Source organism: Euprymna scolopes, chromosome 20, assembly GCF_053919585.1.
Source record: "Euprymna scolopes isolate OS-2025 chromosome 20, ASM5391958v1, whole genome shotgun sequence".
In the NCBI taxonomy this organism is placed as follows: Eukaryota; Metazoa; Mollusca; class Cephalopoda; order Sepiida; family Sepiolidae; genus Euprymna; species Euprymna scolopes.
This window is the reverse complement of record NC_136501.1, coordinates 64994226-65017573: the sequence shown is the minus strand read 5'-3', so window position 1 is coordinate 65017573 and position 23348 is coordinate 64994226. Positions and strand designations below refer to the sequence as shown.

General features: G+C 35.2%; 1 protein-coding gene across 2 annotated transcripts in view; it reads left to right on the top strand.

The window, feature by feature from the left end:
- The window catches only part of LOC145241454 (phospholipase D1-like), a 320978-nt gene that overhangs the window by 257193 nt on the left and 40437 nt on the right, over positions 1 to 23348 (top strand). For both annotated transcript variants that reach the window (XM_080104431.1, XM_080104432.1), the window contains exons 11-16: positions 8007 to 8114; positions 9905 to 10044; positions 11741 to 11795; positions 12516 to 12759; positions 16569 to 17086; positions 21209 to 21270. In XM_080104431.1, the coding sequence (XP_079960557.1) occupies positions 8007 to 8114; positions 9905 to 10044; positions 11741 to 11795; positions 12516 to 12759; positions 16569 to 17086; positions 21209 to 21270 (1127 nt within the window). The remainder of the gene's footprint in view (positions 1 to 8006; positions 8115 to 9904; positions 10045 to 11740; positions 11796 to 12515; positions 12760 to 16568; positions 17087 to 21208; positions 21271 to 23348) is intronic.

Here is a 23348-nt window from a genome sequence, read left to right as displayed (position 1 = left end):
TATTTTTTTCTTGATTTCTGTGTCATGCTTGACATCCGTGGTGATAGTACAACCAAGGTATTTAAAGGAATTTACTTGTCTGATTCTGTCTCCTTTACAGGCTTTGTTGCATTGTGGTGTAACCGCTAACTTGCTAGTACAAGGGAAATAATTTATAACTGACTAGTGCAAGGGAAATAACTTAGGATGATCTATAATATCGTTGTGAAAATTAGATATGAAAAAACTATTATATTTGATAGGATTATATTAATACCATTCATTGTTCCTAGAGTAAATTTTTACGACGTGCCTCCTCAGCGTATTATAAACACCCCAACCTCCCCATGTTAAGAACGGCTTTCAGAATAAACACCACCCCCCAACCTCGAAAGCCGTTCTTAACGTGGGGTGATTGGAGGTGTTTATACTACGTTGGGACACGTAGTAAAAAAATACCGTTCCTAGTTATGTATACGCATGCCATTATTTATATACTTATAGCTTTTATATTTGAAAAGGGATTATGTTTAGTATGATCAACGATATATTGATATTTATATTCATATGGTTCATCTATTGGTGATGACTGTCGTCATATAGTTCTGATTCAGAGGGTGATGGAAGGGGGCTAAATCCTTTTTATTGATTTTCGATTTACAGGAATTCAATCAGTGGAATTAAAATTGGCCGCACGTCCTTAATCGAAAGTTCAGGGGGGAAAAAATGTAGTCAATTGATTCCATTTGTCATTTTCAATCCTCACGTAATATTTTTCATCATTCAACTAACAATCCATCTATCTTATTCAACCTTGAATGGCTATTTACCTTGATAAGTGAAGACTTATTAGTAAAAAAAAAGATTACAAATTCAAAGTCTATATTTTGGGATGTTAGTACAAGTCTTAGAAACTGCTGCGAAAAAAAATATTTACAGGTCTCAATGATATACGTACAAACAACTACTACACTACAGCACGTCTATGAACTGAATGACCACTGAATGATCTTGTTCAACAAAAAGTCTTTAATAATAGACAAGCAAAACACTGCAATTCCGCAGCTATTCATTTAGTTTTTCTAACTATTCTGTTGCACATATAATTTACATAAAATATCTTTGTATATGTTGTAATTTTGAAAAGTTTTCATTTAAATTACCTCCCTTGAAAACTAATGGGCAGAAGCTAACAGTATTAATGCTGGTGTCGCTCAGGGGTCCATCCTGGGCCCAACTTTGGGCTTTTGGTCAAGATCAAAGTGTAGTATCTGTTCTTCAGATGCTGCCCTTCAATTTCTTGTTCTCTTTCGGTGGAGGAGAAATCCTTCACGACTGAAACAATTTTTATTTTTGTACCTTTTCTCCACGTTAAAAAACAACCCTGGTGTCTAACTCTGTCCCGTGGGGAGGCATAGTAAATAGGTACAATAATATCAGAGTGTTTCCATTTACATTGAACATCTACATCTAGATTAACAAAAACGCTACATTGAGGACATCCTTCAGGTGCACTGACCCTATGGTGTAATTCTGTGCCACCATGCCCCTGTTATACAGCAGTGGTGTAGAGACAACTGTCGTCCCAGAATCAGCAAAGAAGAATAGCGCTCATCGTCACTTGATCTTAACACTCTTGATTATTATTTGGAGTCAATCCTGACCTTTTCTCCACGTTAAAAAACGACCCTGGTGTCTAACTCTGTCCCATGGGGAGGCATAGTAAATAGGTACATTAATGATCTTCCAAATCACATCCTTACATCATTTGTAGACATTTATGCTGATGACACTACCATTTATGGTAGCACATCTAAGACAGTAAACGACCAAGTTCTCTCCGAGTCTCTCTCCTCTGATCTTGAACACGTGGTACAATGGGGAAAGGAGTGGCTGGTTACTTTTAATGCATCTAAAACCAAGCTTCTCTCTCTACATCATCAACATTCTGATCCACATCTGGCATCAATTGAAATGAATGGCTCTCGTCTTCAGGAGGCCTCAAGTTTTGACAATCTTCTGGGCTTGACCATTACTCCTGATCTTAAATGGAACACGTACATCAAATCTGTTGCCAAGGCCGCTGGAAAAATGGTGGGATCCTTCTATTGATCCAGTAGATATCTCACTGCTGATGCAATTCTCTATCTATATAAGAGCCAGGTACGTCCAAGGATGGAATACTGTTGCCACATCTGGGCAGGAGCTGCTAGAAAGGACTTGTCCTGCCTTGATAGAGTTCAAAATAGATTTCGTAGCCTCGTAGGAAATGTCCTTTTCTCTTCCCTACAACCTCTATCTCACAGAAGAGATGTTGCGAGTTTGTCTCTGATGTATCGTTATTTTCATGGAAAGTGTTCGACTGAGCTTCAGTCTATGGTCCCCCCTCGCCAAACTTTCACAAGAAACACTCGTCTAGCTGTAAACACTATCAATAATTTCCCCCACTCTTTATCTGTGCCTAAACCTAAACATAGATTCCATGAACAAAGCTTCTTTCTTAGAACTGCACGCCTGTGGAATTGTCTTCCGTTTTCCTGCTTTCCGGCTGACTACAATATGGTTGTGTTCAAGTCTAACGTAAATAAGTTCTTGATGAGCCGTTCCATATAAGTTAACAAATTTACCGAATTTCCATTACTGTCTATTACTATATTGTCCAATTTCTACTGTACACTCTTTAACCCTTATCCTTGAGTTGCCTCTTGGCCTTGATAATGTGGTGATGCCTGTGTAAAAAAAAAATAATAATATTTGAAGAAAAGTTTCGATAATTTATTTGTTTCCTTTTTATTAAATCACTTTAATTATTGTTAATATCGACAAAGCTAGTGTAAATATATAGGAAAGTAGAACAATCAAATTACAAATGAATAACATCAAACATTTATTTATTATATACTGTTCAAAAAATTGTTATGCAAATTAGACATGATAGTCTTTGATCTTTACTATATGTACAATATTTCAAAAGATTTTTGTTTTATTCAAATAACAATGAGCCGTTTTGATATAATTGTGATAAAAAAAATTTTAAAAAAACGTTCGCGTGTGTTCATTTAGATTGGTTGTGCCAGATAGAAAAATAGGTAAGAATTTGAATATTTCAGTGTCTCGTAGTAGTACCTTTTTGTACCTTTCTAAGATGGTCTTTTTCTGACTTGTCTCCATGCACTCAGAACTATGTGATGCATAAAATAACCCATTTTACAATTGCAGTTTGCAACAGCCTCTTCATAATGAATGGCTGTGCATGATGAAGAGTCACATCCTTCAAGAGGTAATCCTGTTAATATGCATGCGCATAGACAGAATACGGTAAATCTAGAGGAGTAAACCTTGATAAACAATCCTGTTATTCCCATGGGTTGCAGTAGTTCCTGCAGCATCCAATGAAAATGTGGTAGTGGATCAGAGAACAGCGTGGTTGCACAGATGATCGTATTCTTAAAAACGGACAAGCACAATGTCCGAGTTAGCAAGGAACTATGGTGAGATGGTGTCTTGACAAAACATTTGTCCTTTTGGAGGGGTTGGTGCTAGGAAGAGCATCTAGCCATAAAATTTTTTGCTTTAAATAAACTGTTCTAAGTAAGATTGCAAGCGAATAGATGTCTGAGCAGTCACTATATATATATATATAGAGAGAGAGGGGGAGAGAGCAGTAATGTTGAGAATAATTGACTGTACATACCAGATTTAAAGTGACCATTACGATTAGGCATGCTCACTAGTGGGGGGGGGTAACACAGCAAAAGACGTTGTAGGTGCTGGAGGTGGTTAAAACTTTCGTTTTAGATAGTACAATGGCTTCATTGGTCATGACTTGTATCTTGGGGCATAGGAGTTGGTGTTTCCGCAAAATGACATCATTAACTGTCGACTTGTATCCATTAATGAATGGGGAAGTTATGTGATACAACAATAAAATTTCTGCAATTGATCGCTGCACAATTTGACTTGGATTCTCGGGAATTCACGTCAAGCATGGATCGGGCGAGATCGGCAATTATCGGTTTCAGCAGAGCGTTGTACCAGATGCAGAGTAATTTCAAAACAAACAAACCGGGGGGGGGGGGGGGGTACAAATACAAACAATAAAAAAATAATAAAAATCTACCTTAAAAGGACTGTAAAATTTTCTTTTTTTTTTTTTTTTTTTTTTTTTTTTCAAAATATCAACAAAATCTCTGATGTATCGTTATTTTCATGGAAAGTGTTCAACTGAGCTTCAATCTTTGGTCCCCCCTCGCCAAACTTTCACAAGAAACACTCGTCTAGCTGTAAACACTATCAATAATTTCCCCCACTCTTTATCTGTGCCTAAACCTAAACGTAGATTCCATGAACAAAGCTTCTTTCTTAGAACTGCACGCCTGTGGAATTGTCTTCCGTTTTCCTGCTTTCCGGCTGACTACAATATGGTTGTGTTCAAGTCTAAAGTAAATAAGTTCTTGATGAGCCGTTCCATATAAGTTATTAAATTTACCAAATTTTCATTACTAATGATTACTATATTGACCAATTTCTACTGTACACTCTTTAACCCTTATCCTTGAGTGGCCTCTGGGCCTTGATAATGTGGTGATGCCTTTGTAAAAAAAAAAAAAATTGGGGGGTGGGTGACAGCAGTTTCTTCTAACAATATTAGATTGTCTGCATCGGTGTTTTCATTTCTTTTCCTAACATGCATGGATTTATTTCCGTGCCTGTCATTTTTCTGTTTGGCGAGTTTAAAACTATACTTGTTTGTTAGCTTTTTTTTTTATTCACTTTCTTCCAATTCAAAAGTCGTCTGCTTCCATTTTCGCTTTTTCATTGGTTAATCAAATGCCCAGCCAATGAATTACAAAAAAAAAAATAAAAATAAATAAATAAGCAGAAAAGAAACTCCTCCCCTCTTAATATTACCGTAAGAAATACTAAAATGATTACATAAAAAAATGAATAAATAAAATAAAAAGTCGATTTAGCATTTCAACGCTTGGCTGAAACCGATAATTGCTGATCTATTCTTGACGGGAATTTCCAAGAATCCGGGTCAAATTATGCAAGAGTACCAGAGAGTATTGTGCATTATCTAAGAATTTTAAGAATCCGTTTTTTTTAATATAGAACCAAATAAACGCTGTGCATTTAATCTCTCTCTCTCTCTCTCTCTCTCTCTATATATATATATATATATATATATATATATATATATATATAAGCAAAAATGTTTGTGTGTGTATGCACTTTTTGTGTATGTCCGGCAAAGCCTTTATTTGGGGGCAGAGGCGTTCAGTCGGGTCACTCCTTAAAATTTTTTATATACTGTCTAAATCATATCTACGAGTTACAAACGAGGGTCGCGTCTATCTTTAATTTTCCCGACTTTTATGTGCTATTTTCGAGATTTTTTTTTGATCACCGCATCTTCGTTTCAATTTCCAGTATAAAAAAGCAATACTGTAAATACGAATTTGTTTTTTTTTAATTACATTTTCACCCCAAACAAGGCACATTGCCACTTTGGTGTAGGGGGCTACTATCAGGAGCAACAATTACTGGGGTACTATGTAGGGATTTGGGCAGCAAGATGTCGGTTCATGTTGCATGAGGAAGTTGGGGAAGCAGGGACCTGGAATGGTATTCCAAAGTCTAGCGGTTCTGGGGAAGAAACTACTGAAGTAGAAAGATCTTTTACATCTACAGATCTCTACAGTGTGAGGGTGGCATTTAGCAGCCTGTCGGGTTTGTCGAGAGTGCTCACGTCGTGGGGGCACAAGTGCTTGCAGTTCGTCAGAGCATTCACCATTGAAATACTTGTAGAACAGGCAGAGGGATGCAAGGTTTCGTCGATGGGACAGGGGCTGAAGCTTTGATGCCAGTTCAGGGCCTATCAGATTTGCGACTCTCTTTTGAACCCTGTCAAGGAGCGAGAGACTAGTAGCAGATGCACCAGCCCAAATATGACAGCAATACTCCATACATGGGCGAATGGTGGCCTTATAGAGGTACAGGATAATTTCGGGTGTTAGTAGTTTTCTAGCACGGTAGAGAGAGCCCACCTTCCTTGCAGCGACCCTGGCAATGCCTTCAATGTAATTGTTCCAACTCATATTTCCTGTGAACGTTAGGCCAAAGAGTTTGAAAGATGTACTCTCAGATAAAGAGTCGTTGGTCATTACTATAGATGGTAGAGAAGGTCTCTTGTAATTATTGAATGAAACTAGTTTAGTCTTGGCGGCATTGAACATGACCATCCATTTTTGTCCCCATTCCACTACAGATTGGAAGTCATCCTCTAGTTTTTCTGCCATTTCTTTAGATATGTATTCATTTGTTTTCCTGTCGTGCCTGTTATAGAGTGTGGTGTCATCAGCATATATACCCATCTCAGAGGCAGTTTTGTCAGGGAGGTCATTTATGAATATCAGGAACAGTAGAGATCCAAGGATAGATCCCTGGGGCACTCCCGCATTTATATCATATAGTTTAGATGTACGACCGTCTAGGACAACCTGGATTTTTCTCTTATCTAAGAAGGATTTAATTATGTTAAGTATTCTACCAGTGATACCATATAATCTAATTTTCCTGAGGAGACCCTCATGCCATACCCTGTCAAAAGCCTTAGATATATCTAGAGCTACCACTCTGCTCTCCCCTGCTTTGTCCAGTGAATGGTATATACGTTCAGAGATTACAGTTAGGATGTCTGCTGTGGAACGGGCTATGTGCTGAGACGTCCAGAAAGCAAATAAAGTTTGATCAATGCCGGGGAAAAAACGCCCGTCATATCAGACAATTGCTATTCGTTTGGCAGGAGCAACAAACAAATACGTAGAAACTGGCTTGCAGCGCCAAACTTAAGTCACGTGATGTTTAACCTCATTAAATTCTCGCACCTGTCAATTTCACTTTATAAACGTTAAATTAAGACAGTTTTCACTTCCTCTCCCCTCATGGCCAAGCTGGTTAGGTGTCAGGTTTTTTCCCCCGCTTCTTTTTCACCTTCGCATCAAGGCTTCAGGTTCGAGTCTACCTTCCTACCAAAATTTTTTTTTCTTTTACACCTCCAAACACCCGGCCAACGTTTTTAATCAAGGTTGTTTTGATCTTTCCTCCCACCCCCCAACAATTACATCTCCAAACACCCAGGCAACGCCGGGCAACCCCGCTAGTCTATTATATAAAAGGAAGAATGGGCGCAAGTGTTTGTATGTCCACGAAAGTTTTTTTGCATCGGGCTTCTCATCACGTCAGTTAGATTCCGCAAAAAGTTTTTGCATACTCCCAGATGATAATATCTGGAATTCGCAAACAGATATCCTTTTCCTTATTTTTGATAGAGTTAAAAAAAATTCCCACCGTACCGTTATCTCCAGTGTTTGTTTGTCTTTTTCGTATAAATAAAGCAAAACTATTTGAGTGCAAACACCTGGCCTTCGAGCCGGCTAGCATCTGTTCTGTAATTGGTCAATGTAGGGGAAACCCTTCATACTAAGACAATTACTATTTATTTGGATACTGCCAGAATGCCCCCTTTTTTGGGGGAGTTGGTTTTCCCCCCACATTAAAAACGACCTTGTGTCTAATTTTTGTGCCATTTCTGCAAGTCATCTTTTGTTTTTGATTGACTATATTAAATTTGAACGCTTTAGACTTCTGGTCGTGTCATGGAGTAGCGGTAAGACGTCAGATTTTCTTTCACTTTCTGTTCCACCTTCGTGTCACAAGTTCGAGCCTGCCTGCTTACTACCACTTTTATTTTTTTTGCTCAACACACACCTCCAAACACCCAGGCAACACCAGGCACCCAGGCTAATCTCTAATTAAATGCACAGAAAGCCAATCTTATTAATAACAAATATATTCCCGTCTACTAATCTTAGTCAATTGTTATAAAAGTTACTAATTTTCATTTTCTGCAGACAGTACACAAACAAAATACACTGATTTTTCTGTAGTATCACATAACTTTTTTCTTTGCCACGTTCTGCATAATTAAGCCTTTCAATGTTTTTTTTCTTTGTTGTTTTCAGAAATCAGGTGTGAAAATTTTTATTTTATTGTACAAAGAAATATCGTTGGCCCTTGGGATAAACAGTTATTACAGCAAACACAAATTGATGGAATGCCCAAACATTAAGGTAGGTACTTTTGTTTCTGACTTTATCAAAAATAATCTTTGAAACAAATTATTTTTGTCTTTTGGCCCTCACATTCCATGAACAATGTTTCAGACAAAGTAGGGAGAATTATTGTTTTCTGAGTCGTAACCTATCTATCTCATGCTTATTGTTGGCTGATTTTTTTTTTTTACTTTGAAGTAGTATTTTTTTTTTTTTTTAACTCTTTACGTCAAGTGGCTTCATATCTTGTCTGGAGCAATTTCTATAAAAAATAAAATTTTAATCTATTAAGAGAAGAAAATGCTGACTCTCGTTTTTTTGCTCTCTATGCATGTCTTCTATGTCAGCAACCTGGAGTTATAATCTTCGAGGGAATCTACAATAGCAGCAAGATCGTTTACATACAGAAACTCCTACAGGACAAAGAACTCGATCAATAATGCGGTCAGAACAATGATGAAGAGAAGTTGTAAGCTCTTATGGACCCCAATTCCCATTCCAAACTCTTCTCTGTGTTCTGTGGTTTCTAAAGTAATAAGTTAGCAAGTCAGAAAACTAATTACAGGTATTTTAAGAGAACAAAAAAACAATTAAAAAATATAAATACACAACAAATAAGTGTTACAAAATGCCCAAAAAATTCTTCTTCTACCTGTATGGATAGGTTTGCTTTTGTGTGGGTTTTGACTTATTTTAAAGCATTTTTTGGTTTAATACACACTTAGTGTCAACTCTGTTAAGTTAGAACAAAAAAACATGACTGACATTAAACGATTACATGGAGTCTGAATAACAGATTAGAAAGGGAAGCCAATGAAAAAATGTGACCCGTGTCAGCGGCCATCTTGTCTGCAAAAATTCAACAGCTTGTAAAAAGGATTGAACTTTGTTATAAAAAGCATTTAAAAATACTTAAAAATGTTGTCATCTATCAGTGAATGGAACTGCGATACATCAGAAGGAAAGCTTTACGTACTTGGGAAACATGATTATATCAGATGGTTGATCAGATATCAGATGCAGGATAGCTGTTGCGAAGAAAACGTTTATGAATATGAAAGGCATTCTGGGTGCACAAAATCTGAGTTTTGGAATTGGGAAAAAACTGCTAAAGTGTTACATCTGGTCAGTTCTAATGTACAGATCTGAGTCTTGGACAATCCCCAAAGTAATGAGCGGATGCTTGGGGCAGCTGAGATGTGGTTCTATCGATGGATGCTTAACATTTCTTGGACAGAGAGCGTCTAATGCTGAAATCCTGAGAAGAATGAAGGTCAATCGCTTGCTGATGCAGACCATCAACAAAAGGCAGTGCCATTTTATTGGACAATTATTGCACAAAAAAAAGGGCATCGAATGGCAAATCTTGGAGAACGAAACTAACGGGAAGAAAGCAAGAGGAAAGCAAAGGATAAGGATATTAGATTGGATGTGTAGGGCAATGGGTGTAACAGTACCATCAGACTCCAAGAACAAGCAATGGACTGAAGCCTATGGAGAACACTAATCATGATTTCATCTACGCTATGAACATGCTCTGACACAGGAAGAAGAAAAATACAAATGATTCAGGTAGGTTGAAATGTAACTGTCATTCGCTACGGTGTAATTTATTTGTGGTATATTTGTTTTTTGGTTTGTTTGTTTTTGCACATTTTTTCTATTAATTACAATTAAAAAATATCCCAAATTACTTTTTTATTGGTAATTTTCACTAAAACTACATTGTTCATGTTCTGGCAACACCAGGTATCTCTGCTAGTGGCATATAAAATAGTTTTTGTTTTTTTTATTTCTTTTTGTGGTAGGTATTACGGCATCCTGACCACATACCAGGCGGCGTGTATCTGTGGGCGCATCATGAAAAACTCGTAGTCATAGACCAGAAAGTTGCCTTCCTTGGTGGGTTTGATCTCTGTTATGGTCGATGGGATGGACAGAATCACAGGTGAAAAAAAAAACAAATATTTCTTATGTATTCTATTACCTTTGTGTATAATGCAACCATTGCTTTAACAAACTTCTAGGATTGACAATTACCCCAGACCTGAAACTGAATACTTGTATCAAATCCATTGCTAAAGTCACTGGAAAAATGTTTGGATCTTTCTACTGCTCAAGAAAGTACCTGGCTCCTGATGTAATCCTTTATCTGTACAAGAGTCAAATTCACCCCAAGATGGAGAACCGGGGAGATGCCATTCAGAGCAAAATCAACTTTTACAACAATCTAGTGAGATAAAACATGACAGGATATGAATACTGAGTCTTGTGACTGTATCCTCAGTAATTACTGCCTTCCATAGTTTTTGCTGTCTCACTACATTTTTGACCAATTTTGGGGCCTGTGACACGGTGGATAGAGGCGTAGAGTCTCTATGGTCCCAGGTGAGCATTGTCTGAAGATAGTGGTTTCAATTCTACCCAAAGCAGGCCAGAGGATTAGTTGGCCAAAAATGTGATGAGACAGCAAAAACTATGGAAGGCAGTAATTACTGAGGATACAGTTACAAGGCTCAGCATTCTTATCCCATCATAGTTAACCATTTGAAGAAGGCCGTAGGATAAGTTAGCTGAAACATGGTGAAACAACAACTATGAAGATGAGGATAACAATTCACAAAAAAATTGAATACACAATTTATGAAGCCTCGTTTCAAAGGATTAAAAAAAAAAAATGAATAAATAAAAAATCTAGTGATGGATAATTTCTTTTCTTCTTTGCAGACTCTTTTCTTGCAGAAGAGATATTGCTTATTTTGCCCTACTCTGTCAGTTTTTCATGCATCGGTTATATTATACGGCATAATCACATTGACACACCGGTTTCCTTTAGATCACCAAAGTTAAGCAATGTTGAGTCTGGTCAGTACTAAAATGAATGCCATTTGGGAATTCCATGTGCTGTATGTGTTCTCTGCTTATTTCGTCATTGTTTCCAGTCGTCCTGGACTTCTCCTTACCACTGGACTCTAGCAGTCCCGATTCAAGAGAGGTATGATTTGGGATTGCGCAATCGTTGCCTTATAATTACACATGCAGCTACCCTTACAGGGGGTATCCATTGTCTTTTTAAATTCTTGATTCCAATAACATGATCGAATCCAACTCTAAAATTGCCTAATCACCTACATAGAATTTCATGTTTTTTTTTTTTTTTGGTTTTTTTTTTAGGGGGTGGGGGTTAACTGAAAGTCCTCATCTGGAAAGCAGCTACTGGAATAGATATCATTTTCTTTTTAATTTGAAAAATTTAATATTAATATGCATTGTATTCAAAATTTTTATAAACTCATTGTAAGATTTTCATCTATATTTTTCATATGTGCCATCTTTTTTTCTATTTATTCACTCCTACAATTTTTACCCGTGTTAGTTTTACTGGGACATTTTTGCATAATTCATTATTATGATCGATAGATTTTATTTTACTGGTAGTTTAAAAACAATAAGTATTGATCGTTTTATCATTCGTACCAGAAATAGATTAAGTTTTAAACAAATAAAAATAAAACAAACGTCTTGGGAATAGAAAATTAGGTTTAAATTTTTCCAATGCCCACAAAATTTCTGATTCTGATTCCAATTCATTATTTCAACACTGATTCTAATTTTTTTTATTTTTATTTTTATTTTTTTTACAGACTTGATGACCTTGGTTCATTAGGAAACAATACATCACAATCTGTCAACAATGACGTGAGTTTGGTTTCTATTTCATTGCATAATTTCTTCAATAATAACAGAAAGTTTATGTAGTGTTATTTGAGCTGAAACATTGAAGAGAGATGTCAGACTGGTATGTACCAGTCTAGGATCTGTTCTCTGCAATTAATCAGTCAGAAATGGAGTCATTTCGGTGGTCTTTTATCTGTCAGGTTAAAATACTAGGTAGTCATAGAAGGTCCACCCTCCCAGGCCTTATCTTTCTTCTGTAAAGAGGAGTTAGTTTATTGCTAACTGCCTGAAGTGCGCCAACAGGCTACCCGAGAGACTTATAAAGGGCCAGAATGCTCCTTCTTTAGATGTGCTGACTTCTTCTTCCAGTCTTGTCACATCTTCCTGTGGTGAGATGGAAGCAAATACTCAGTTTGTATAATAAAGAAAATAATAAACTAATGTTCATCATTTTTTCCAAAGAGTGCAGTATGAGAAAAACATGCAGGTTACTCTGTCCATTTCCATCCAAATCATTAAAGAATTCAAATCATGCAGCAATTTTTTTGTGCTTTGTGATTGTGACATTTTCTTTTCTCATAGAAATGTCTTAATTCCAGATTTAATATTACATCTCCAAGAGAATGAAAGGGTATAGCTGCTGAGGTATAGGAGTGAATTTTATGTTATTTACTGTATTATCCAAGTAAATCACATTACTAAAATTTTGTTTGATTAAAAAAACATTTATTTTAATTTCAGACTGAAGTCATCAAAGAACCACCAAAATTATTAGAAGAGTCACCTGTGCCAAACATAAAAATGAATGGAAACACATTAGACATAAGTAAACCTGTGATACGTGGCAGCAAGGATACCATTAATAGCAACAACCCAGAACAATTGATCAGTGAAAATACTGAAATTATTTCTATTTCTTCAGAAGGAACGAATGCCAGTTCTATTATGCTCGATAAATTTAAAACAGACATTCCACAAAAAGACGGTAAATACTTTTTTTTTCCTCCATTATACTGATTTTGATTTGAAACAGGATCAACCTTGTATTTGTGATACTTACTGTCTTAAAAAATATCTCATAATTTATGCAAGAAAGTATTTCTTTTCTTATGGAAATAACTCCAGATAAGGCATGAAGCCAATTGATGTAAAAAGTTAACAAAAAACGAAATATGATTATCACAAAGACAGGAGATGCCTATTGACCCTAGTCTTGAAAATACTGCGGCTATAGGTAGCAGGAAAACAGTGAGTAGAAAGAGAGTTCCATAACCTTGCAGTTTTTGAAAAGAAATTTCTGGAATAAGAAGCTGTATTCGAATGAGGTATTAAAATAGTGAAATGATGTAGACCACTAGATTAATCAAGCAAACAAACTGAAACAAAATAATCAAGAAATAGATCAGACAATTCTGAGGAGCAAATGCCATAATAGTTTCAGTCTTTCCTATAAATACTATCAGCATCAAAAAGACAAGCATGATAGACCAGGACGTCCCCTTGCCACTCTTCTACAGTATCGACAGTTGGGTCCTTACCTATCTCGGCTCCACCATCACCAGCAACCTGTCTCTTGACAGCTAGATTGACAAACGCATCACTAAAGCTGCAAGTGTGATCGTCATTCTGAGCAAAAGTGTGTGGAGTAACAGCCAACTGACTCTCAACACCAAAATCAGGATGTACTAGGCTGTGTGCTCAGCACACTACAGCAGTGAGTCCTACACATGTCAGGAAAGCGGTTTAGAGAGTATTCATTTCTGCTGCCTGCGTTGTATCCTGGCTATTACATGACAAGACAGGGTCACCAACAACAACGTGCTGGTGCATGCTGGATGCCTCAGCATGCACCTCCTTCTGTCAGCACAGACTCTGCTGGCTGGGTCATGTCTATCGGATGGATGACGGTGGTATCCCAAAGGGCATCTTGTATCGTGAGCTGGCAACAGGACAGCGCCCTAGAGGTTTCCCAGCTACAAGGACATATGTAAATGCAACCTGAAACTGACTGACATCGACCTGGGCAGCTGGGAGCAGCTAGAAGATGACTGTAGTGCCTGGCAAGGTGCTGTATGACAGGGAGTGGGGAAAGGAGAGGACAACAGAAATCTGATGCTGGAGGACAGGACATGATGCAGAAAGCAGCACACCATCTTCCTTCCTGTGCCTATTCGGCAGAGACTGCCATTTCTGAATAGGGCTCTAGAGCCACGCTTGAAGATGTCCAAAGATAATCCGCTGAAACACCAAGGCACATGTCATTATCTCCTGAAATAGAAAAATGCCTACTATCTATTTACTAACATAATCAAGATAGTATGGTGTGGTGTCATACACCTCCTTTTCAAAATTAAAGGTTGTATTTTTTTTTATGTTAAGCATGAATGGAGACACCCTCCCCTGCAATATTATTGTTCCCTTGGTTCTTGTCGAAGATTCCCCTTCTATTAAAAAATAAAAATAAAGAAAACTCTGTATGATGTACGTGCCTGTGACAAAACGAAAATATCATATTCCAAAAATCATATATACTGATCAAGTAGTTTTATTTTTATAAGGGAAACCATTTTTAAGCAATTAATGGGAATTTGTAGGCATTGCAACATAAATCTTAAGTTTGAATTATTGAGTTATCTCCCTTTGTTTTGTTTTTTTGTTTTTTTTAGATTGTTTTGAAAATGACAGCAAAAACAGCCGTTCTTCTGGTACTCATAAAATTTGATTTTCTTATTTAAAAATGAAGCTACTAGATATTTTTGTTTTGTTTTATTTTTGTTACATTATACATTTTCCTTTTCTTTTTTTTTCTTTTTTTTCAAAATATGGAGGGAATTCTGGATAAGGAGGGAATTCTGGATACTCTTTTTTTTTTTAATCAAAATGAAATATATATACTAAGGTATCTTGAGTGATGCTGTTTCAGAATATGTATGAGTTACATCATTTTATTTTTCTCATCATATCCCTCATAATTTTTTTTTCACCTTTCTTCCGACCATCTAAAATATTCATGTACTGGTGCAGTGTGCATGGTGACAAGAAAAATAACTATTACATGTCACTTTAAAATAATAATGAAACAATTTATATTTAAAAGGGAAGAAACTCCTTGCCCTTTGTTATCTCCCTGGACATAAACGTGGTGCTTCTTCAGAACTCCCTTCAAACAAAATTTTTTTTTTCTAAATCTGTATGATGGAAATATAGTATTCCAAAAATCATGTAAATTATCAAGTATTTTTTTTTTTATAAAAAAAATCAAATTATTTGGCTAAACGAAAAGTGACAATCTTGTGACACCATCTTGAAAGTAGTCTGAAGGAACAAATTGAAATTTTCTAAAGATATTCTGGTACTTGTACAGTTTAGTCAAGACATTAAAAAATGAAAATATCGAAAAAAAAAGTTTAAATTGTATGCATCCGTTATGGAACGAAGTTCTCTGAAAAAAAATTTCACTTAATTTCATCAAGTAGTTTTTTTTTGTTTTTTTTTTTACAGCGAAAAAACAATGTGTTATGATACCGAGCAAAATGTTCGATTTTTAGGAAGAAAAGCTAGTATTACTATTAGAGATGGGAGAGGTGTCGGCGCTTTAACTGGAGTTATCTCCCTTTGTCATTTCTAAAATTCAAACAAAATTTTTTTTTTAATCCAAGATGGCCGCCTTCAACGCCCTCTCATAAAAACGCGTTTTTCCGCTGAGAAAAAAAAAAAAAAAAAAAAAAAAACTACTTGATAAAATTAAGTGAAATTTTTTTTTTTCGGAAAACTTTGTTCTATAACGGATACATACAATTTAAACTTTTTTCGACATTTTCATTTTTTAATGTCTTGACTAAACTGTACAAGTACAAATATTCTTAGCATTAAAAAAAAACTCTAGTTCAGTTAAAAATTATTTTCTTTATAAAAATAAAACTACTTGATCAATTTATGTAATTAGTCATGTAAAATATTTTCTTTCCATTATTGGTACATCACACAGATTTTTATTTATTTTTGTTTTTTTATAGAAGGAGGGTGTTCTGATTAAGCACCATAAACTGTATTTTGAAAATAAGAGTTATGTACCTTGGATTCACCAGTTAATATTTTGGGATACTATTCAATGGACGTATTGTATAGTGACTACAATTAATTGTGTTCTTATAAAGTAATTCTTTTACAGCTGTAAAGATATATGAAATATTTATATAGATAGACGTTGAATCTCTTATGGTTCCAGCTGAGAATTATCTGAAGATAGCAGTTTGAATCCTACCCAAAGCCGGCAGAGGCTTATTTGGCCAAAACGTGGTGAGACGACAACTACGGATGGCAGTAATTGCTGAGAATGCAGTTAGGAGATTCAGAGTTCCTATCCTGTCGCAGTTACCACCTGATGAAGGCCAAAGGAATAGTTGGCCGAAACATCATGAAACAACAACTAAAAAGATGAGGATAATAGTCCTCAATAAAATAAATGAATAAATAATACTCATCTCAAGAATGAATTCTAATTAAATAATATACCATTCGGTACGGACCCGACCATGGAAGATCAGATATTTATTATTTATATTCAAAAGCGTTTTCATCCAATTTATTTCTTCATATTTGTGTCTTACAACTCTCAAAGACTACATTGCTTCAACAACTATTAGAATTTTAATAGCATAAAGATTCATATATAATCTTTATTTAAAGCTCGGAATGGGATTATTAATTAAAATAAGATACTAAAAACATGATAAATAAATACATTTTGACTACTCAGATAAATGCTTCGTGTTCTTTTGTTATTTTTGATAGATACAAATAACTCAGCTCACATGTCCCCACTTGCTAAACAAGGACTCGCCTCGGTAGCTATGTCATTAAAATGTGAGCAACTCTGGCGAAACAAAGCCATTGACCGAAGGGCATTGTACAGCCAAGACAAGAAAATATCCCTCTGCCGAAGTTTTTCTACAGGAGCTGATGTCCTCGATAAGGCACCTTCGAAATGCTACACCCGTAACATGTCAGTGCTTGAGACGTCCAAAAGTAGCATGTTTGAAAACATTTTGGACAGATACAACCATTTAGAAGATCACAAGCCGACGCCTATTGCAGAAGTTGAGGAAACGGGCAGCAACAGCTCCACAGAGAAGAACGAAATGACTGCCGACGAAAAATCCTCTTTGGTCCGACGACGTTGGAGACTGTATCTGAATGTTACGAAACTAGCACCACCTGTGAATGATCAAGTTACGGTTGCCAACATACCTGGGTTAGATGAAAAAACAGCAAATCAGAAACCCTCCACTCCAAAAAGCCGAAGACGTTTTGTAAGTAAAAAAAAAAATTAATCTTTCTTACAAATTTTAATACAAAATATTGCACTGGTAGAAAAATAATATCAGTATTTGTATTTAAATTTTTTACTGAATTTTTAAACAAATACTTAGTTGAATATTTGTTTCTGAACTTTTGAGATGAGAATTGATAATTCATATTATTGGGACTACTGTTTTCATCTTGAGTGTTATTTTCATAACGTTTCGATCAATCTAAATGCTAACCTTCTTGTGTATTTTGTCTAATTCAAAAATCTGTACTGAATTTCGAATAGAACCCTTAATTTAATCCATGGAGGTAGCATCTTCTTGTTTCATCAACCATAGAAGTCATAAGTAATTCGCAATCGTATTCTTAGTTTCACCCCGCGCTAAGTATTAAACCTGCAACCTCCAGAAGAGTGTAACTTCGGACTGAATTTTATCAAGTACTTTATCCACTATGCCAAGTTCAACAAGATACACCGGAATAAAGTTACATTAACCGAAACGTTGTGCAAATAACACTGAAGATGAGAACAGTAGTCCGAATAATAAAAATTACTTGAATATTTTCTCTTTCTATTAAATTTATAAAAAGCAAATCTATAAATTTGTCATAGTCATGTTTCCGGTTATAATATATATTTTTTTTAATAAGTACAGTTCAATCATTGCAATTTAAAATCATGTAATGTCATAGACTTGGTTCACAAGGCTGAAACAAAAAACAAAAGGAAAGAAGAAACAAAAAAGAGCATGGTTTTAATTGGCATCAAAGTGCTTTAGTTTTCACCGCTTTTTATTATTTCTGGTACCTCAAAGCACATGCCCGTCAAGAAATATTAACGCCCATGATAGGATACTTCTGTCAAAGGAGACAGTATTTATTTGCTTCCCCACTGAGCAAATTAGGCACAAGGCCGTTTTTTAATGTGAAGAGAGAGGGAGGGAAAGGGGGATCCTGCTCTCGAGAGGTGGGAAATGGGAGCTGGATAGTAACTGTGGTCGTAGGGTCATCCCTACCTTGACCATGTTCAGATATGTGGGGTTACCCCCACATATGGTCTTTGCTAGTCATAACTAGTCTTTGCTTGCAGTACACTTTGATCCCTGCCAAAAGGCCGGGCAGATCCTTCTGTCGAAGGGGACATTATATTTTATGCATAATTTCTATATATAGCATTCTTCAAACTATATCGATATTGATTAAGTTACGGTCATTAGCATATCACATTAAATTAAATCTATTTAAATAATTAGCTTAATGATATTATTTATTTGACATAATAGTCTCGTTTCGACTGTATTATTTAAAAAATATCATTTAAAATTTAATTATTTAGTTTATTTTCATTTCAATTTATATTTGATTTAACTTATTTTATCTGAAATCTGAAACCGTTTAATTTTCAAACCAGAAAACCAAAGGGGAATAACTTTGATAGTTTAATTCTTTGCAAAAATTGCTTAAAACGGAACACATTATTAAATATTTTCTGTAATAGATTTGTTTTCATTTCAAAATATTCTTAGCTGAATTATTTTATTTTTAAGTCGGAGGTAATTTTATTTCACTTATTTGTAATTTTTAAGTAACCTTTTTTATTTGTTATTGTTGGGTTATCCGTTGCTTTCACTGTATATAGTAGTTTTATTTGCCCTTATTTTCAATGCCTGGGGGAAGGGGGGATATGGGGTTAGAGAAAAATAATTAAAACTAATGTCCTCATTTACTTGCATCTCCACGAGGGCAGAGTTAGTCACACACAGGGTCAATTTTCCATGTGAGCAAAATCCAGCATCTCATACATTATCTGCTCCTTTTTTTTTTTTTTTTTTTTTTTTTTTATAAAATTTAATCGGTGTTGCCCAGGATTTATTATAATAATTATACCATAGCAAGTGTGTTTAATTACCTGCGAAACAGATTTTCTTTATAATTTAATATAAAATATAATTTTCTTTACCATATATGATATCAGATACATCGCTATGGTATAATTATTACCATAAATCGGTATTTTTTTAGTTTACCAACCCCTCAACATTTAAATTTGAATTGTCAACTTTTTTGGGTACGCTGAGAACGAATATCACATTTATTTCTTACGCAAACGAGTAGTTATTCATATTTGAAGACATTCAGTATCCAACATAATCACTACAGTTTAGCAAGCAAGATGGCCACCTGTGCATTTAGGAAAAAACACCAAAAAGAGCCAAAAAATGACCCCACCTCTCCTTATACTTTCTTAATTTCATCAATTTGGATATATCACACACTTCTCATAATTGGACAAATAATCATTTTTATGATAAAAAAAACCCCATTTATTTTCGTTTTTTTGACACAAACAGATTTTTTTTTGGACAGCAGTGTGCAACAAAGTCTGTGCGAAGTGCGGATATCTTTGCTATTATACATATATACAAGAATAAAAAAGCATTGGAAATGCAAAAGGATATAGGGATGGTATGCCAAAAAGTATACAAACAAGATAGCTATGAATGGCTAGGCACATGGAAATAGAATTGCATCCAAAGTATAGCCCTATAGCTTTTCTCCAATCTTCATTCCGTGCCATCATTACAGTTGTAAAAAGCTATAGGGCTATACTTTGGATGCAATTCTATTTCCATGTGCCTAGCCATTCATAGCTATCTTGTTTGTATACTTTTTGGCATACCATCCCTATATCCTTTTGCATTTCCAATGCTTTTTTATTCTTGTTAATTAGTATTTTTACTTACAGTCTTATTTTTAAACTTACATTCATGATAGTATTGTCTTTTTTAGGAGGCGGCTCATTGCCGCCTCCATTAGTAGCAGGTCGCTTCCTGCTGGGTTTTAGGTCTTTGGGTTTTGGGCCTTAGGAGTTGCCTCTTGGTCCTCCATCGGTTCTATATTACATAGAAAGTGCTACCGCCTCTCTGATAAAACAGTTAGAGTATTATAAAGTTCTAAAATGTTCATACCTTCACTATTAAATTTTTCTTGACTTTCTTGCAGTTTCTTTTGCGGTTAATTTAACTTATTTCCTTTGGCGTTTGGTGAGTTCTTAGAAGAACTGGTCTGATCTACTTTTCTCAGCGAGCGAAGAGATTCAGCTGCATTTAACAATGGTTGCTATAGTGTATTTTTGCGCATGCGTGAGAATTTCAAGTTTCCTCCTTATTTTTCAATAGTTTGACAGTAGTCATGTGTCTTTCTGCCAAGAGCGACAGACGTCAGTGTTAGCCGTGATCGTCTAGAGGTTAGGACCCCCACGTTGTGGCCGTGCTAACTTAGGTTCGAATCCTGGTCACAGCATTGACATTTTGTACATATTTTACAGTCCAAAATCTGAAGAATTATTTGTTTTTATAACATTGTTTTTTGACGTCGTACTTGCTGATAGGTTACTCTTATAACAATTTTGATCAACTGAGATAAAGATTTCGTGGTTTCATTAACGCTGGTGGGTTATGTTTAAAGAAAAAAACCTTAACGTTCACCTCAAATATTCAGCGTCCAAGAAATATAGGCCACTGGCAAACTGGAACGTCTGTGAGCATCCGGTGTATTATTTGGAGCTGTCCCTTTTGAGAGAAGTTCCGTGTTCGAAGTGGTCTGTCTACATTGGGTATATAGTGTTTAAAACTTGTTATTACACGTAATCTTATTTAATTATGGAGTTAGCTAAAAAGCGATGGGTCACTGCACTTCTCCGTGTAAAGAGAAGTCGATTGATGCTTGAACTGTTGTCAGAGACCGTTCGTACACCGAGATACATCGTCTCAAAAGAAAGAAGAAAGAAGAAGAAAGAAGAACAATTGGCCATTTTTGTACCCTTTTTTTTTGCTCTCTTTTGACATTTTAACCAACGTTCTGACACTCGCTGGATTCGTAAGACACTTCTCTGTAAGAATATGGGCTTTTTGAAACTTATAAGTTGATTTTAGTCGAGATTTGGATAGTTTTGTTTTGTAGGCGTATATAGGCGTGTACGGGCCATCCCTATATAGAGAGTGCTACCGCCTCTCTGATATATATATATATATATATATATATATATATATATATATATATATATACACACACACGCACACACACAATTTATTTTTGTTCATTTCTTTATTTTCTTCTTGTAGATGGACCGGTGCATTGCAAATTGTCAGTGGAGTGGTGGTTCAATTGAAAATAAAAGTTTATTGTAAGAAGTTATTTATTCTTTTCTGTTCTTTCTAAATTCATATGCATGTATAATACAATTATTTGTCTGATAATTTTTTTACTTCATATTTTAAGGAATTTTAAGTCGCTAGCAAATGATATGATAGAATACAAAGTATAAAAAACTGAGTAAATTTCAATTATTTTGAAATCTTCTTGAGACCAAAGTTATCTCCCTTGAAGATATTTGGTTTTAGTGCAAGATGGCCTTACTATCTTGTGATTCCAAAATTCTTCCTATATTAAAAACAAAAATAAAGAAAAATCTGATTATGTACTCACGACAGAATGAAAATATATTCCAAAAATCATGGAAGTTGATCAAGTAGTTTTATTTTTAAAAAGAAAATCATTTTTAAGGAATTAATAAGAAATCGTAGACATTACAACAAAAATCTTGCAAGGTTATCGCCTTTGTTTCTTGAGGTTCTTTTCAAGATGGCTATGTGAGACAGTTGCTCTTCTCTTACTAATAAAATTTGATTACTAAGTTATAAATAAAAATGCTTGATCGATTTACATAATTTTTAAAATATGATATTTTTATTCTGTCATAGATACATCATACAGATTTTTCTTCATTTTTGTTTTTTTAATATAGGAGGAATTCTAAAAAAAAAAAAACCCCATAAAACCTTGATATACACACAAATTGCCTTAATTATTTTATAAATAGAGATTTGTTATATGATTGTAACCCAAATTGCATTGCATTTCTCAAAGATATCTGGTCATATTTTTCAGAGATATTTTTTTTTAAATTTATATTTGAAAACTACTGGGGGTTCTTTTTTGATGTCCATGTGTCTAACACATGTGGACATGGCTGGAAAGTCAGGAAACAGCATAGCTCCCATGACTTTTGGAACATTTATTTTTCAACACTCAGAGCATGGAACAAACTGCTTTCATTAGTTGTAGGTTCCCAAAATTAATCAAAACTGCAGCTGATGTCCTTCCCTCTGTACATGTGCACAATGAATATCATGACTCTTACATGATTCATTTCTCCAGCAATTGAACATGCACTTTTGATGAAAACTGGGCACACAATGATTTCATTCATTATTTAAACATAGAATTATCTTATTTTTAATATTAGTATTACAGTTTGTGTATATATAGGCCAAGAATCAGCAACCTACGGCCCACGGATTGGATACGGTCAGCAAAGGAATTTGGACTAGCTCACAAGCCTAATTACCAATGACTATTTTTAACAAGGGAGACAAGGTTTTCAGATTGAACAAAAAGCCTGCTGTTATTGTTCTCTGATCCACCAAACCAAATTTGAATACTATGACTTCAAAAACATAATCAAAATCCAACTACCTCCATTTCTGCATAAAAAAAATTAAAAAATAAACATAAAACAAAAACTGAATGCCGATTTGACAAACCGACTGGCAACAGACATTAAACGGGACAGCTTCAAAAGGATAATGTTGTCTTAGTCATTTCTTCAACAGCAACCATCCCCCATCGCTTACCCTTTCCACCAACAAATTGTTGAAATCTTTCAATTGGCCATGTCTTTATCTTTTCAATAACAGTTTCAAACATACACATCATAATTTCATCCATTTTGTCTCAGTTGATTTTTTTCACTTTGAAGTATTTTGACTTTCCTTAATGAAAACTAATTTTTGCTACATGTTTTTTTAATTTTAGATTTGTTTTTTGTTTCCAGAAGAATCTTGTTCTTATTTACTTACTTCTCCAAAAGTTAGACACAAAGTCAGTTTTTAATGGGGGGAAAAATCAAGGATATTCTGAAATGGAGCGAAAATAAAAATTGCTTCAGTCTGGGACTTCTCATTCACTGACAGAAGACAGGATAGACTAAGTGTAGAATCAAAACAGATACTACACTTTATTCCTAGCCAAAAGACTAAGGAACTGTTAAATTTCAAAGACTCAATATTTACCTCCCTTCTAAGACAGGATGATATAACACAAGGCCGAGAAAGTGGGATTAAAGGAAGAGTACTTTGCTCTGCAAAAAATCCTTTAACAGCCCCATCGGCATTCCCTGCCCTGGTAATTACACCTTAGGTT